At 34.3% G+C, this 15887-nt stretch overlaps 1 protein-coding gene and 1 long non-coding RNA gene across 7 annotated transcripts in view; one reads left to right on the top strand and one right to left on the bottom strand.

Moving 5' to 3' along the window:
* Nucleotides 1–15887, top strand: part of ZNF654 (zinc finger protein 654) — an 84329-nt gene that overhangs the window by 52446 nt on the left and 15996 nt on the right. For 2 of the 4 annotated variants that reach the window (XM_036114498.2, XM_036114499.2), the window contains exons 4-6: nt 8956–9091; nt 11698–11900; nt 12559–12698. In XM_036114498.2, the coding sequence (XP_035970391.1) occupies nt 8956–9091; nt 11698–11900; nt 12559–12698 (479 nt within the window). Of the gene's footprint in view, nt 1–8955; nt 9127–11697; nt 11901–12558; nt 12699–15887 lie in introns of those variants that run through there. The other 2 variants (XM_036114502.2, XM_078060405.1) reach the window with 2 other exon arrangements.
* Nucleotides 1–15887, bottom strand: part of LOC118549906 (uncharacterized) — a 59140-nt gene that overhangs the window by 22957 nt on the left and 20296 nt on the right. The gene's annotated exons all lie outside the window — the stretch shown is intronic.

Here is a 15887-nt window from a genome sequence, read left to right on the forward strand (position 1 = left end):
TCCATTCTAGACAGAGTTTTAAATATCTTTGGAACATCCAAGTACTAATGCCCAGTGATGGTTAGATTGATGGGTCTATATTTGTATCTTTCTTGCCTTTTTTTTTTTTTAACCAAGAACATGTATTACTTTTATAAATCAAGAGAAAAATAGATGTTATAAAGCCTCCCCAGCCCCAATTTAGGGGGAAAAAAAAAGACCCTGGAGTAGTCAGCAAAATGCTAACCAATAATCTAAAAGCCTTACTGCTAGAGCTCTGCAGTTGTTTTAGTAAGCCTGCCCTGACCTCAGTGAAAATTCTGTCCTCATCCCTTGGGGTCAATGTATAAGTCACAAAGATCTTTTTTGTTCAGAATAGAAGCAGGTCTTAGTTAAACTACTTTCTTTCCTGAGACTCTACCCTATTTTTCAATCTGCTTGTCCTTCTTTGGATAATTGGGGGAAGCAGATGGGAGAAGATAGGGGATACAACCTCCCAAACAGGAGGAGGCCCAACACTATTTTATTGCGATAGCATCGTAAAAGAAGAGCAAAAAGAATCAAAAGTAAAAGAACCAGCCACAAGAGAGGAATTTAAATTGTTATGCCCATCCTATTTCACTGGGGCAAATGTTGATTTTCCCTAATGGAAGTCAGTGGCATTATAACCCAGCATACCTCCCAGATTTTATTTTTAGCTAATATGATTTAAAAGATTTATTTATTTTATTTGAGAGAGAGAGTGCGTGTGTGAGAGAGCGTGCACATGGGGGAGAGGAACAAAGGGAGAGGGAGAGAGAGAATATCAAGCAGACTCCCCACTGAACACTGAGCGTGGAGCCCAGTGGCGGGGCTTGATCTCACTACTCTGAGATCATGACCTGAGCTAAAATAAAGAGTTGGACACTTAACCGACTGAGCCACCCAGGCACCCCTAATATGAAGAACCTACTTTCTACTAAAACCTTCTGGACTGTGTTACCTTCCTAGACTACTTGCAGTAAGCTGCCTAAAGACTTAATTTGGTAAAATCCTAATCTTGGTATTCAAACCACCTTTGTAGTACTGGTTAAAATGCTTGTAGAGAATATGATAATACCAACTTAATATTATCAAGAAATTTTGAGGAGCAGTTTCAAAATTTGTGTTCACATATTCTTTTCTTCTCTAATAGAAGTTCTCTCTTGTCTCTGCTTAATTCCATTTTGACTGCATATGATGCCACCCCACTCGCCCCACCACAAGCTTTTCTACTGTTACTGAAACACTAATCCCTCTGTGTTCTGTCTGTGGCTTGATAAGCCTCTCCAGCTATGCTGTTAGAGCTCATGGGCAGAAGCTACTTTCATCCCTGTGTCTCCAGCACTTAATAGTCTTAGCCCCTAGTATTGGTATGTTTGCCAACACAAATGAAGGATAAATAAGTCCATAGGCATTTCTTTCTTTAAAAAAAAAAAAAAAAAATCCCTCTTAGAGATGTATAATCATTGCTGAACTCTAAAAAACAAGAAACAGTGAGGTACATTTTCTGAAATTTACCTCATGGACCACTCGTTACTACTGTACAGTGAGATGGGGGACAGATCAACAAATGCATTCAGGGGATGAAACCACTGAATATTTATTTGTGGATTCTACTTTGGCAGCGTGTAGAAAAAAGAGAAATTGAAGTCTGCTTAATTGTGAAAAAGGTATAAGGGAAGAGATTTCACTATCTATGAAAGAAACATGCTCAACAAGTATGCCACATATTTAGCATTGGGAATGAAAAAGACTGATGTTAAAATTAAAATTTCAGATTCTGAAATCATTTTATAAAAATTGTATTCCTTAGATAAATCTTAGGTTGAAATGGGTAAAGCTTTGATATTTTTTCACTGTCATTTATATGTCTGAACTTGTTACTCCTATTAATAATTCTTGTATATTACCACCTCAGGAATGTTTTCACTTTCTCTATTACTTTTTTTAAAAATCTGAGAAGGAAATATTTTACCTCAACTGTTGAAGTTCTGTAATCACTTTGAAGAGATTTAAGAGCCAGAGTTATTTCAAGCAGAATATAATTAATAAACTTGAGACAGTTGGGGCACCTGGGTGGCTCAGTCGTTAGGCATCTGCCTTTGGCTCAGGTCATGATCTCAGGGTCCTAGGATTGAGCCCCGCATCGGGCTCCCTGCTCAGCGGGAGGCCTGCTTCTCCCTCTCCCACTCCCCCTGCTTGTGTTCCCTCTCTCGCTGTCTCTCTCTCTCTGTCAAAAAATAAATCTTTAAAAAAAATAAAAATAAAAAAAATAAACTTGAGACAGTTAAGCTCAAGGGACCAAGACAAGCCTCCAAAAGATAAGGCTGTCAGCATCAATAAGTTGTGTATCTCAGGAAAGGCCGGTATACCCTGACACATGGAACGGCAGTCATCTCAAAAGCAGGTACTAAACATTGTGCATTGATAGTTATTCATACCATAGTATCCAACTATAAACAAAGATCTTATATTCTGAGCATCTTACAATTTTGTGTTGTCAGGAGCAGGCATGGAAGTGCCTTCAAAATCAATGGTAAGATTAATACTTTGAAAATAGCTCTGAAAGCGCATCAGGGTCATTGAGGCATTCGTTGATCACTGAAAGATGATTCTATAGTGTCCTAATAACTAGAATTATGAGCATATTAGTGCTTGAAGTAGTTTATGTTTTCCCAGATAATATACTAGATCATAAAAAATTTAGCTGTAAAGCACTGTAAAGGTCATTAAATCCAGTCTAACTTTAATACATGATGAAACCAAGGACATGGAAATTCATTCATTCGTCCATTCAATAATATTTATGGGGAGATTAACTTGCCCAGTTTGTAGCATTGCCAGTACTGTGACCTGTTGTCTTGACTAACTATTGCTCTTTCCACTGAATCAGATTTTATATTTATTTCTTTGTATGGGAACCTGTATTCAAGTAAATCTAGCACACACCTTAATTCTGCGTCAGGGTCTGTCTTATAGGTTAGAATCATAACAATAGCACTTCTCTGTTGGCCATGTTATTTCCTTACCAATTTAAAAATGTTACTGGTAGGGTTGTGCTTTCATTAGCATGGCAGTCACCGATTCTGAAATTTGGTTATGCTCTCAGTTGAAGGTTTTGCTGTACTTATGATTGACTTCCCCTTCAGATAAAACTCCAATTGCTAATTTAAGTAACATTTACATTTACTACTTAAGATTTTTAAAATGTATAAAAATATAGTCATGTTTATTAAACAGGGAACAATTGCTTACATTTAAATAGCCATTTTTTTCTAAAGTCCCCAAATGAGGCATCTTAAATAGCTCACTAAGTACATGATACTAGTTATTTTTAAAAATCAAATTTATGTAATTAATAGGCATTCATGGATTTTTATAATTTTGAGATAATTGTTTAATCCAATAATCCCTTATTTTACAGATCAGAAAATTAAGCTCTGATGGAGTTGAGGTTTATAGAAGTAGGACAAGGGCCTAAGTCTTACCTTCAACCAGTATTACACTTAATCTATTCTACGAATTGATATAATCACGTGTTTGCAGAGTAATGTAGATGTCAAAACAATAGGTTTAAAGAAATTTTTTTTTAAGTTTTATTTAAGTAATCTCTAGACCCAAGAGGGGCTTGAACTCATGACCCTGAGATCAAGGGTTACAGTAACTCTTCCAACTGAGCCAGCCATGGGCCCCTAAAGAAATGTTTTATTTATACTGCTATTAATAAAATGCTTTGTGATCTAACATTTTGAGGCCTTCCAAAGACTTATTGGGGGAGAGAGGAAGAAGAAATTAAGGTGGTTATCTAAATGATAGCAGATGAAGGCCTACACTAGAGTGTAAACAGTAGAAGTAACAGGAAGAAGCACATCAAATAATAAAGAAAGTTGACGTAATATTGGGATCAATAGAAGACGGTGAGTTTTATATTTGATTCCAAACCCAGTGTAAAAACAAATAATACCTAAAACCAGGAATCTCTACTTCTGATAGGACAACCATTCAGGTTTTAAAAAAATACATACATATCAATACACGTATATTTGTTATTTATGTACATGTACTAATATATACATTATAAAACATAAAAAAATTTTAAAAAGATAAAAGTAAAATGTTTTAACAGTGTAAGGACTAATGACAGCAGTGTGACTGAGTATGTTTTATTTTGAAAAATTTTAACACTTGGTCATATAGTAATTCATAGTCTGATTTTAGGTTCAGTTTACTTTGATACTTGGTTTTAATAGCTGTCATAGGTGAAAAAGACACCTTTGGTAGATCCAAATGAAAAATCTTCTAAACTGTGATACTCAGTTTTAAATTCCTTCCACCAAATTTAGAGTTGTTGAAATTTGACCACTAAATTTCTGTTGTTACTGAAAGCAGTGTTTTCTTGATACTAAGCATTTTTAACATATGAATTGAAAACCTATTAAAATGCTGCAGTTGAAAGGTTTTTCAATAAAAAAGTTCTAATTTAATTTTTTTAAGGGCACAGATACAAACATTATAGGTGACATGCTGACTTTTGGCAACAGCAAACATGTAAAAATGCAAACGCTTCCACACATTCATTTTAAATCATTTTCTCCATATGAACTTTGTTTTGAAAAGCAGTAACCTTTTCACTGTTACACTGTTTTCTTTATATGGACAAACTCAGAATGCTTATTTTTTTAAAAACATTAGGTAAATATTCCTTAGGAACTTACCACAGAAAAGAACAGCAAATGTGTGATGTTGTCTTTTTTTAAAAGAAAACTATGTAACATCTTTATATTTTACAACTTTTTGAAATGCTTTGCCATAAGATAACCAATGAGAAAGTGTGATAAATAAAAGGTATGATCATATCTTATTTCAAAGTATTGTTAAGAAGATTTTACTGTATTTTAAAAGCTCTGTTTCTAGAACATTGACCACATTGAAGACCTTTTTAAAATATTTTTAATTTGATTTGCTATAATAGCTTGTTTTATGAATGAATTTGACATGGTATTCTATAATTTTACTGTGGAACCTGCATTTCATTCAAAATAAGACAGACACTGCATAGTGCTTCTGATTACATGGATTTCCATAAAACCCTATTTTAATTAAAAAGTTAATTATTGAGAATTTATCTTCTCTGGTATACCTTTCCTTTCTTGGCTCTGTTTGAAGAAGCTTTTAATTACCTAAAAGTAAGATGTCAACCCTTAATACAAGGCCTCCTCTTATATGATAAATACCAGAAGAGTAGACTGGTACTCATTTTCAGTACTGCAGGAGAAGGAATTAAGTTTATTATGGATTGAGGTAGCTAGTAGAGGTTTCTCAGGGAAAAGTAGGACTATGAAAAGATAGGAAAGGATTTAGAATGGTTTATGGGAAGGTTTAGATAGGTTTATAGGAAGTTGAAGGAGAAAGAGAGTAATAATGAGAAAAGCGTAAGCAAGATAGTACATGATGAATCTAAGAGACATGGAAGAGATGAGGTTGGAGGAAAGGATTCCTGTACAATAGGTGAATGAGTTAGGAAGGTACATCCAGAGGTCCTTAAATATGAAGTTGGGGCATTAAGAATTTTATGCTATTAAAAAAAAAATATATGGGGCGCCTGGGTGGCTCAGTTGTTAAGCGTCTGCCTTCGGCTCAGGTCATGGTCCTAGGGTCCTGGGATTGAGCCCCACATTGGGCTCCCTGCTCGGCGGGAAGCCTGCTTCTTCTCCCTCTCCCACTACCCCTGCTTGTGTTCCCTCTCTCGCTGTGTCTCTTCTGTCAAATAAATAAATAAAATCTTAAAAAAAAAAATTCATTCTATAAGCTGCCAAAGAAGTATATAGAATGGCCAGAAAACTGGTCTGCAGTTTTGCAGACATGTTATAGGTGCCAGTTCTAAAGAGGCAACAGGTTCAGGGAAGAAAATTCTTCTGAACAAAACAGTAAGTCCATACCACAATAGATTCTGAACGAAGAGTGAGGGAAGGAGTTGTGTTTTCTCTACCTTTGCCAAAAACACAAGGTTGAATGGAAATTTCTGAGGGAATTATGTTTAGCACAGTGTGGTGGGTATCAACTATAGTAGACAGATGACTTAATAAAAGATTAAGTTAATAAATAGGTCCAAGTTTCTAATTAAGTAAACATTCTAAAAAATATATAATATGTATATATAGGAAAGATAAGTTGTGAATTCTACAGTGGTTTAAGTGCTTCCTTTTTCACTTTCAAGGCTTTTAAATTGCATATCATCCATAGGAGTGGGGAGCCAAAAGATATTTACAGACAGATTTGTTCTCTTTCATCCCTTGTCTTTTTAAATAGACCAAAATGAAATCTTCATTTCATCTCTATTTCCTGTCCAGAGCTATTTCCCATAAAAGTGGTCTCCAAAATATGGTGCACTTGATTCAAGAAGTGCACATACACAAAAAAACAAAACTCTGCCTTATAATCTTTATCTTAGAAAAATGAACTTAAGCTAATTGACTAATTTTTAATAGAAGGATTGATAGGAGTACAAGTATAAAATTTCTAGTATTAGCATTTATGAAAGTACACTCTAAATGTAGAAGGTACAATTAAAAAGTATGCCAAAGTTGACTGTGGGGTGGGGGTTATTAAATATACAGTTTATCAGGGCTTTCCTCTAGAAATTTTGATTTAGTATGTTTGAATTGGTGCCTGGGAATCTGTTTTTTAACAAGACCTCCAAGTATTTCTTACTTTTCAGCCATATTTAGGAAATTAGCAATAGACTCATTGCACCATATCCTGACTTAGGCCTAAGTCCAGTTATAGGTCCCACAATGCTAATGGCTGTATGATTGGTACCTTACCTACTGTAAGACAGCTAGAAAGATGGGTTGTCCAAGAGCTCAGAAGCAAAGCTAAAGCTCACCAGTGATTCAGGGGCTAGCAACCAGCTCACCTTGTCTTTTGTGCTTTTATTGGACCAAAAGCCAGCTTACAGTAGTTGAATTTTAGGGGTAGCGGTATGTGTGTCTAGAGTAATTTAGAAGTTTGTTTACCTTTAGGTTTGAAATTGATGATTGTTTTAAATCATAAATTGTTACCACAGATTGTTACTATGTTCCATGTGTTTAAAACATATCATGGCTGATCAAAAACTTTATACCTTATTTTTATGAATGCTATAACATGCTGACACATGGAAATGTAGAAATTAATTAATTTTATGCTAAGGCATTTGGGTATGCTAAGATAAACTTATTTATCCAAATTGTTAAAAAATACTAGAAGAAATATTAAGTGCTTACTATGTGCCAGGCACTGTACTAAGCACTTTTCAATACTGTATATTTAAACCTCACAACAATCCTGTGAAGTAGGTGTTCTTAGTATCTATTCTGCAGATGAGTTAACTGAAGGAGCACAGAGAGGTTAAGTAACTTGCCCATTACTTATATAGTTTTTGTTTGTTTGTTTGCTTGCTTGCTCATTTTAATTTGGAATACTCTAACTTTTAGAAGATATTATTTTCATGTTATGACTTAATGATCCTTTGACTTCTTTGACTAAATGATTCTTTATCTTAAAACTTGATACTTCTACTGCCTTGTTCTCTTACAAAACAAATAAAACCGCTTTTTATGTAGTTTAAACAAGGAATAAAAAGTGGCATATCGATAACCACTTTTAACATTCAGATGATGAAAGAACATGACCTATAAAAGCAAAGTGTTTATTGCCACTTTGAATATGTAGCCTGATGATTTATGTCATAAGTAAGGTTTGTAATAATGTATTGTTTTATACTGAAGCTTTGCTTTGCAACTGTTACTATGTTTTTAATGTCTGAGGGATTTTTTGAGCACAAAGAAATTTTGGCAATTGTTTTTAATTGATGTGCAATTTATTCAAATTTTTAAGATTGCCAATTTCAATATCTTATTTTTTTCTTAAGGCTGTAAGCTCAGTGTATGCATTTAAAAAAATATATCTAGTCATACTCTTCACTAGGCCTTCAGTTAATCTTTTAAAATTATTGAATTAAATTCATGGAATCATTTTCAAAACAACAACCAAGGTGTATAATGAATTAAAAAAGCATAATCAAACAATTAAATTTTATAAATCTAAATCTAATAAATAATATTTTTAAATTCAGCCGGCCAAGTTCTCCTGAATATTAAGATTTGTTTACAAACAACTTGTTACATAATTCATATTACTATCACGAGTCTAATATAACAGATTCTCTAAAAAACATTTCAAACATCTTTAAAAAAAAAATCCCAGAAAATGCATAGACAAATTATCAGTTAATGCCCAACTTATCAGTACATCTATATCTTAAAACGAATGCAAAGTTTTCGTATTATAGGTTGGATTCATTCCTTCAGTCTGCCATTTCTTCATCCCAAGACTACAAATCTGCTAACACAATAAAATGCAATAGAATTTCCATCTTCCAGCCTTCCAGCATAACCCAAGAGTATACATTTGGGATCAGAGCAAGGGACCTGTGTCTATCTGCCAACCACAGTTGTATTGCACAGGGACCCCCTCTACCTCCTTTTTATAGTCAGGCTCTTGCTTGCCATTGTTAACAGAAGTTTTATGAGCCCTCAAATAAATTTAACTCAACATTTAAGTTTTACATTTTTGCAACCTGGTTCTTTTCCTAGAAATGATGCATCCTGTAAGTTTTTCCTTTAGGTTTTGCAACCTGGTTCTTTTCCTAGAAATGATGCATCCCTTAAGTTTTTCCCTTGGGTTACACTTCATCCCTATTATAATTGGATTTTCTAAGTAACCTTTGGCATTAAAGCCTATTTGTGTACTGATGGGGTTTTGACACCCTACTTAGGTTACTGTAGCAACCCTTTCTCTTTTATAATTTAATAGCTGCCTCATTGACCACCAGTCATTTTATTGACAAGGATGATCAAGTTTAGTTTTTAACCCCTTTAAATTCACAAAGCCAAAATGATTTTTCTCTCCTAGGAATGCCAGAATCACCTCCGCAGATATGGAAATGTGAATCTGGAACTGGTGACTCGAATCATTAGAGATGGTGGCCCATGGGAAGATCCAGTGTTGCAAGCTGTTCTTAAAGCCCAGCCAGCATCTCAGGAGATAGGTACTTCAGGAGACTCAAAATCAAAACCAACATTTGTGAGAAGCAAGCGCAATTTCATTTCTAATTAGAGCAGTAATAGTGATTTTTCTTTATCTTCTAATACTGAATAAGAGTAATGTATTTTCACATGAAGTGTGTTTAAATTGTTATACTAACCTGGCCCAAGAATGACTTTTGACACCAGACTAGGTACATTTATTTCCAGTAATTTCCCATTTATTCTAATGGGAATTCAGAGTGTTAACACTTTTACTATCTAGACGTTACTTACAGAGAGTTTGTTTTTGCCACTTGTTATGTTTTAAAAATCTATTTAAGTAGGAACAAACACCCTTAAAAAAATGCCCTGCTTAAGCACATGGAATCTCCCTTATACAGGAAACTCTGTGAGGGCTGGAACTCTGCCAGTTTTTATCACCACTACTGCATATCCTATACCCAGCCCAGTGCCTAGGACAGAGTAGGTGCTCAATATAAGTATTTGTTAACTGAATGAATGACCACATGATGAATGTGTTAAATGAATGAGTGACTAGTCGAATGAATAAGTAAATTTCAATTCCAAATACTCTGGAGCAGTATTTCCCAAACTTCATCCATTAATAGACGTTCCCCTTTAATGCCCTGTGTACTTCTTTGACATTACTTCCTCTTCAACCTAGATCCACAGTGTTTCCTGTGGGCCAAAATTTCCTTTTGAGGCAAAAGGCTCTGTCAATTACTTCTAGTTAATTCTTTTTAAAAATATTTGCCCTGTTATTCCTGAGCCCCAGAACATTTTGGATCATTAAACTTAGAATGTAAACTCAGCAGTAGTATAAGCAAAAAAGTATGGAAAACATTTGAAAGCATGGAGAGCCCATGAAGTGCAATTATAAGATGGCCAGAGGGAAAAGACAAGACTTCCTAGCCTTGGAACCATTCAGACCTTGGTCTGGTGAGGATACTTCATACCACATATTATGCTGAGCAGATTAGGATCTTTCCATTTGTCTCAGGTTAAGGGTTGCGGGTGGGCTTTGGTTAGAGCTGAGTGGAGAAGGGGCTATGCTTCTCCAGCTTAAGAGTAAGTCAACCCCAGATACAAATGTGGAGGACTGTGACGGAGATGTGAGAGAAGATGAAGAAATAGAGAAGACCAGGAGAAGTAGTGCAAAGTGATAGGATGAGAAGGCTACAGTATATATCACAGTGGTTTAGTGTTAAACACCCAGGGGATACAAAGGAGACTGGAAGTTGATGTGAGGGTTTCAGAAAGGAATAAAAACTGAAGAGGGAGGAAGTTGGAACTGAAGAGAAAGAGTTGGATCATTGAGGAAAAGTATTAAGAGCCCATACAGGGAAGGCAAGGGTGACAAACTGAAGAAAACTATGAGGAGACTGGGGAGTGTGGCCAGAGCAGACAGGAGCGAGACAAAGAGTTTCAAAAGGAGTGAGAACAGAGGAGAAGAAAGTTTGGACTTTTAGGGGAGCTTTGAAGCTTCTCTGACTAGGAGCTAGAACAAATCTGTTGTTGGTTGGTGTGAGGGCTGATGGCATCTCTCTCTCTCTTTCTCTTTCTAGTCCTTATGTACATACTCATTTCATATTCCACTAGCATACCTCACTTTGGGAAAAGCTGCTCTAGAGTCTGATTAATGTGGATGACTCTCCTCTAGTTGGTAACTTTTAGGGTAAAGACCAGTCTGAAGTTTATCTTTGCATTAACTATACAAATCACTGTCTGCTTATCGTATACAGTAAACAGAACTGCAAGGCAAATGTTGAAGCCCAAATAAAACACTCGTAGGCATTTTAGGAGCTACTGATTAAACATACACAACTAATAAAAACAATTTGGATTTGAAATATGGGTCCCTGTTCGTGTTCTACCACTTATTCTTTGTCCTTGGGCAAGTCATTTGACCTCTCTGAGACTCAGTTTTGTGATCTGTGAAAGAAGTACTATGATACCTATCATAGGTTGTTGTTAGGTCTAAATAAACTTATGTAGATAAAAGGTATTTATATATTTTTAAATTGTGTAAAAACATGTATTAATTAGTAATTATTCTTAGTGACACATGAGCATATATTAATAAGCAATCCTATTTGGTACTACTTTCAACTTAATTTTTTGTTAAAAAGTAATAAAATATATTACGTTTTCATTAATTCAAATTACTTTTCTCTATAATTAATCTAAATCAATGTGGTTTTAGTGACAAATTAGGAGTCAGCCTTTTAATCCTATAGTAATGAAAAGATTGGGCAGTAAAGAAATAAAGTACATAGAAATTCCAGACCCCATGTTATCTGAAACATTCTACCATATTAGTGAACTGAAAAGAGAATATTTCATTTTATTTTCTTTTTAAATTATTTTTCACTTTTTAGACTGAAAAGAAATCAGTAATTCTTGAGCACTGTTTTGGTGTTGCTCTTATTTCCATTTTTCCAATCATATAACTGAGTATTCTTTGCACAAATAAACTCCTACTAAGGAAAATGCTATTTAATAACTACTTAATCTCCTTAGGTGTACCACATGTTTAGTGGTAATGTTTCAAACAACTTTGAGAATCTTTTCTTAAGAGTAATAAGAGTCTGTTTTCTTTTTAATATAGTGAACAAATATTTAAGTTCTGAAAATCCACTGTTCTTTGAACTGCGTGCCAGATACCTAATTGCTTGTGAACGCATACCTGAAGCAATGGCTCTTATTAAATCTTGTATAAATCACCCAGAAATCAGCAAAGACTTGTACTTCCATCAAGCGCTCTTCACATGTCTGTTTATGTCACCTGTAGAAGATCAGCTATTCCGGGAGGTATTGTTTAAGATTATGTTTGCCTATTACTATTTTAACCTTACCAAAAATAAAAAAAGTTGCCCATTCTTGTAAAATTCCTTTTACTGTAACACCAAAAGTTTTAAGATTACATTATCTAGATGTGTTCTCATTGGCACCATTCTTTAAGCTCCTGTTCAATTAGACAATCTGATACTAACAAATGATGAAATTAACAAAACATTCATCAATAGCATTATTCATCTTGAGCTTCTTGTGACAGATAAGAGGTTAAATAAAAACTGAGAAGCATTTTAAATAAAAATTTCAATTAATTATTCAGCACTTTTTAAAATACATTTGTATAAAGTATTTTGCCTTTTAAATAAAATACTAAGAAATTAAATGCTCATGTTTGTTATTTTGCTTTTTTTTTTTAAGATGAAAGAATTAATCTTTTCCTAATAGAACCTATTTATCTACAAGGTGTGGACATTAATGAGATTAAAAGTAGTCATAAAACTGTAGGTTTTATATAGTGAAACTATGGAAATATTTCTGTATAATTCATCATTGTCTTTGTAGAAGAAAACCAGAAATCTAATTTTTTTCCTGAATGTTAACTCTACACATTTAATGGAATTAGCTTTTTAGGTATTTTTAATGATATGGACTGATTTTTCTTTTCCTTTTATAGCATTTATTGAAAACTGATTGTAAGAGTGGAATTGATATCATCTGTAACACTGAAAAAGAAGGCAAGACTATGTTAGCCCTGCAACTCTGTGAATCCTTTCTTATTCCACAGCTCCAGAATGGAGATATGTACTGTATCTGGTAAGTGTTCCCAATACAGAAACTGAAATGATAAGATGGGGAACAGAAGGAGAATTGGTCAGCAGAGTCTGGACTTTGTTTTTCAAAAAGTTATGTGAAAATGTTAAATCGCTTTTTAAAAATTTATTGTGCAAGAAACAACAGTAAGTTGTAAGATGTAAAAAAGTCAGTGACCATGTACCAGTAATTGACAGTGTAAATGTTTAAAGTATGTATTATAATGAAACAATTGTATTTTAAATTAAATGTGGAGTGTTAGTTTTTTAAGACTTTATTTTTCAGAGCCGTTTTAGGTTTACAGCAAGATTGAGAGGGAAGTACAGACATTTCCCATTATATCCCCATCCCCAAAGATGCATAGCTTCCCCCATTATCAGCAGTACTCAAAAACAAAACAAAAAACATTACTCAACAGAACGGTAATTTTTTTTTTTTTTAAACCAAGGATGAACCTAAGTGGTATATCATAACCACCCAAAGTCCATAGTTTATCCTAGGGTTCACCATTGGTGTTGTATAATCTATGGGTTTGGATAAATGTATAATGAAATACATCATTGTAATATCATACAGAGTATTTTCACTACCCCAAAAGTCCTCTGTGCTCCACCTATTCATTTCTTATCTCCCTCTCCTCTCCCTCACCTCTGGAAACTACTGACCTTTTTACTATTGTCATTGTTTTGCCTTTTCCACAATATCATATAGTTGGAATTATACAGTGTATAGCCTTTTCAGATTGGCTTTTTTCACTTAGTAATATGCATTTAAGGTTCCACCATGTCTTTTTGTAGCTTGATAGCTCATTTCTTTTTAGTGTTGAATAATATTCCATTGTCTGGATGTACCAGTTTATTTATACATTCAACTACTGAAGGACATCTTGGTTGCTTCCAAGTTTTGGCAACTACGAATAACGCTGCTATGAACATCCTTGTGCAGGTTTTTGGGTGGACGTAAGTTTTCAAATCCTTTGGGTAAATACCAAGAAGCACGATTACTGAAATGTATGGTAAGAGTAGGTTTAGTTTTGTAAGAAACTGCCAAACTTGTCTTCCAAAGTGGCTGTACCGTTTTTTATTCCCACCAGCAATGTATGAGAGTTCTTGTTGTTCATCCTCACCAGCATTTGCTGTTGTCAGTGTTCATAATTTGGCCATTCTAATAGGTGTGTAGTGGTATCCTGTTCTAATTTGCATTTCCCTGATAATGTATGATGTGGAGCATCTTTTCATATGCTTGTTTTTATATCTTCTTTGGTGAGGTGTTGGTTAAGTTTTTTGGCCCTTTTTAAATCAGATTATTAGTTTTCTTTTTGAGTTTTGAAAGGTCTTTGTATATTATGTATAGTAGCCCTTTATCAGATGTGTCTTTTACAAATATTTTCTCCCAATCTGTGGTTTGTCTTTTAATTCTCTTGATACTGTCTTTCACAGAGCAGAGTTTTTAATTTTTAAACAAAGTCTAGCTTCTCAATTATTTCTTTCATGGATCATGATTATGGTGTTTTAAAAAGACATCACCATATCCAGGATCATCTAGGTATTCTCCTATGTTATCTTCTAGGAGTTTTATAGTTTTGCATTTTATGTTTAGGTCTGTGATCCATTTTGAGTTAATCTTTGTGAAAGGTATAAAGTGTGTATCTAGATTCAATTTTTTTTTTGCATGTGGATGTCCCGTTGTTCCAGCACCATTTGTTGATGAGACTGCCTTTACTCCATTGTATTGCCTTGGCTCCTTTATCAAAGATCAGTTGACTATATTTATGTGGGTCTATTTCTGGGCTCTCTGTTCTGTCCTCTTGATATATCTGTCTTTTCACCAATACAACATTGTCTTTATTACTTTAGCTTTATAAATACGTCTCAAAGTGGGGTCTCATCAGTCTTCCAACTTTGTTCTTCAATATTCTGTTGGCTATTCTGGGTCTTTTGCCTCAATATAAACCTTAGAATCAGTTTGTTGATATCCATAAAATAACCTCGTGGGGTTTTGATTGGGATTGCATTGAATTTGTAGATCAAGTTGGGAAGAACTGACATCATGACAACATTGTTTTCCTATCCATGGAAACATGGAATATTTCTCCATTTATTTAGTTCTTTGATTTCATTCATTAGTTTTGTAGTTTTCTTCTCACAACCCTGAGATCATGACCTGAGCCAAAATCAAGAGTCAGACCCTTACTGAGCCACCCAGGCACCCCAGGTATAGGCATTTTTTAATCAATACTTTTGAATTTTAAATTCTGAAATATGTATTTTTCACAAACTTTCTCTTTAATAGATAAGCTTAACATCAGTGGCAAGTTTTAATAGAGTAGAAAGCCTTCACTATATATTGTCTATATTTAAAGTTTATTTTTCTGAAGAGGAATTTTTCTGAGGACTAATGTCCCTGAAGATAAGAAATATAAGAAATAAAATAAACTGCTAGTTTTTTAAAATTGTTTAACCTGGTTGTTACAGCTTGTTAAGTTAAAAGTTATATGTTGGTTTGAGTGATTGGTAGTGATAAAAATTATCCAGAATAATGAGTCAAGATATATTTGGGCTTTAAAAGGATACCACACTCCTAAAAACAGCAATTTTTATCCTTTAGGAATCAGTCAAATTTAAACACGTTTTACATTATATGCTTCAGTCTAGTTTATTTCTCGTAATAGTTTTTGAAAACTATCACCATAACAGGGTTTATTTCCCAGAGGGACTTAAGTAGTGAACCACAGCCACCAAGCACCATAAACAAGACATTTCAGTCACCAGTGCTTGTTCATATATCTTCTCTGTACTGTCCTGATAGCCACACTCTCTACCTCAAGAAAACTGTCATTTCATAACTAGTTCCCAGACTGTTAGGTCTGTCATACTTTAGCACTCTTCTACCCCATCCATCGCTCCCCAACCCCACCATTTACACACACAATTATAAATTGTTACATGCATTAAGCAACCTTAAGGAATTTAAAATCTGTCATTCTAGTATCAAGTAGCTCTTTAAAAACTTTAGTAAGCATGAATTCAGTCACACACAGGGCTTGTTATTTAATGCAGGTTTTCATGCCTACTCTTAGAGCTTTTAATTGCATAGTTCTGGGTAAGGAACTGTACTTTTTTATCTTTCCTCTTCGACATTTTAATTATTATGTGTAGTGGCGTGGACCTCCGTGGGTTCATCTTGTTTCAA

The sequence above is a fragment of the Halichoerus grypus genome, chromosome 1 (genome assembly GCF_964656455.1).
Source record: "Halichoerus grypus chromosome 1, mHalGry1.hap1.1, whole genome shotgun sequence".
In the NCBI taxonomy this organism is placed as follows: domain Eukaryota; kingdom Metazoa; phylum Chordata; class Mammalia; order Carnivora; family Phocidae; genus Halichoerus; species Halichoerus grypus.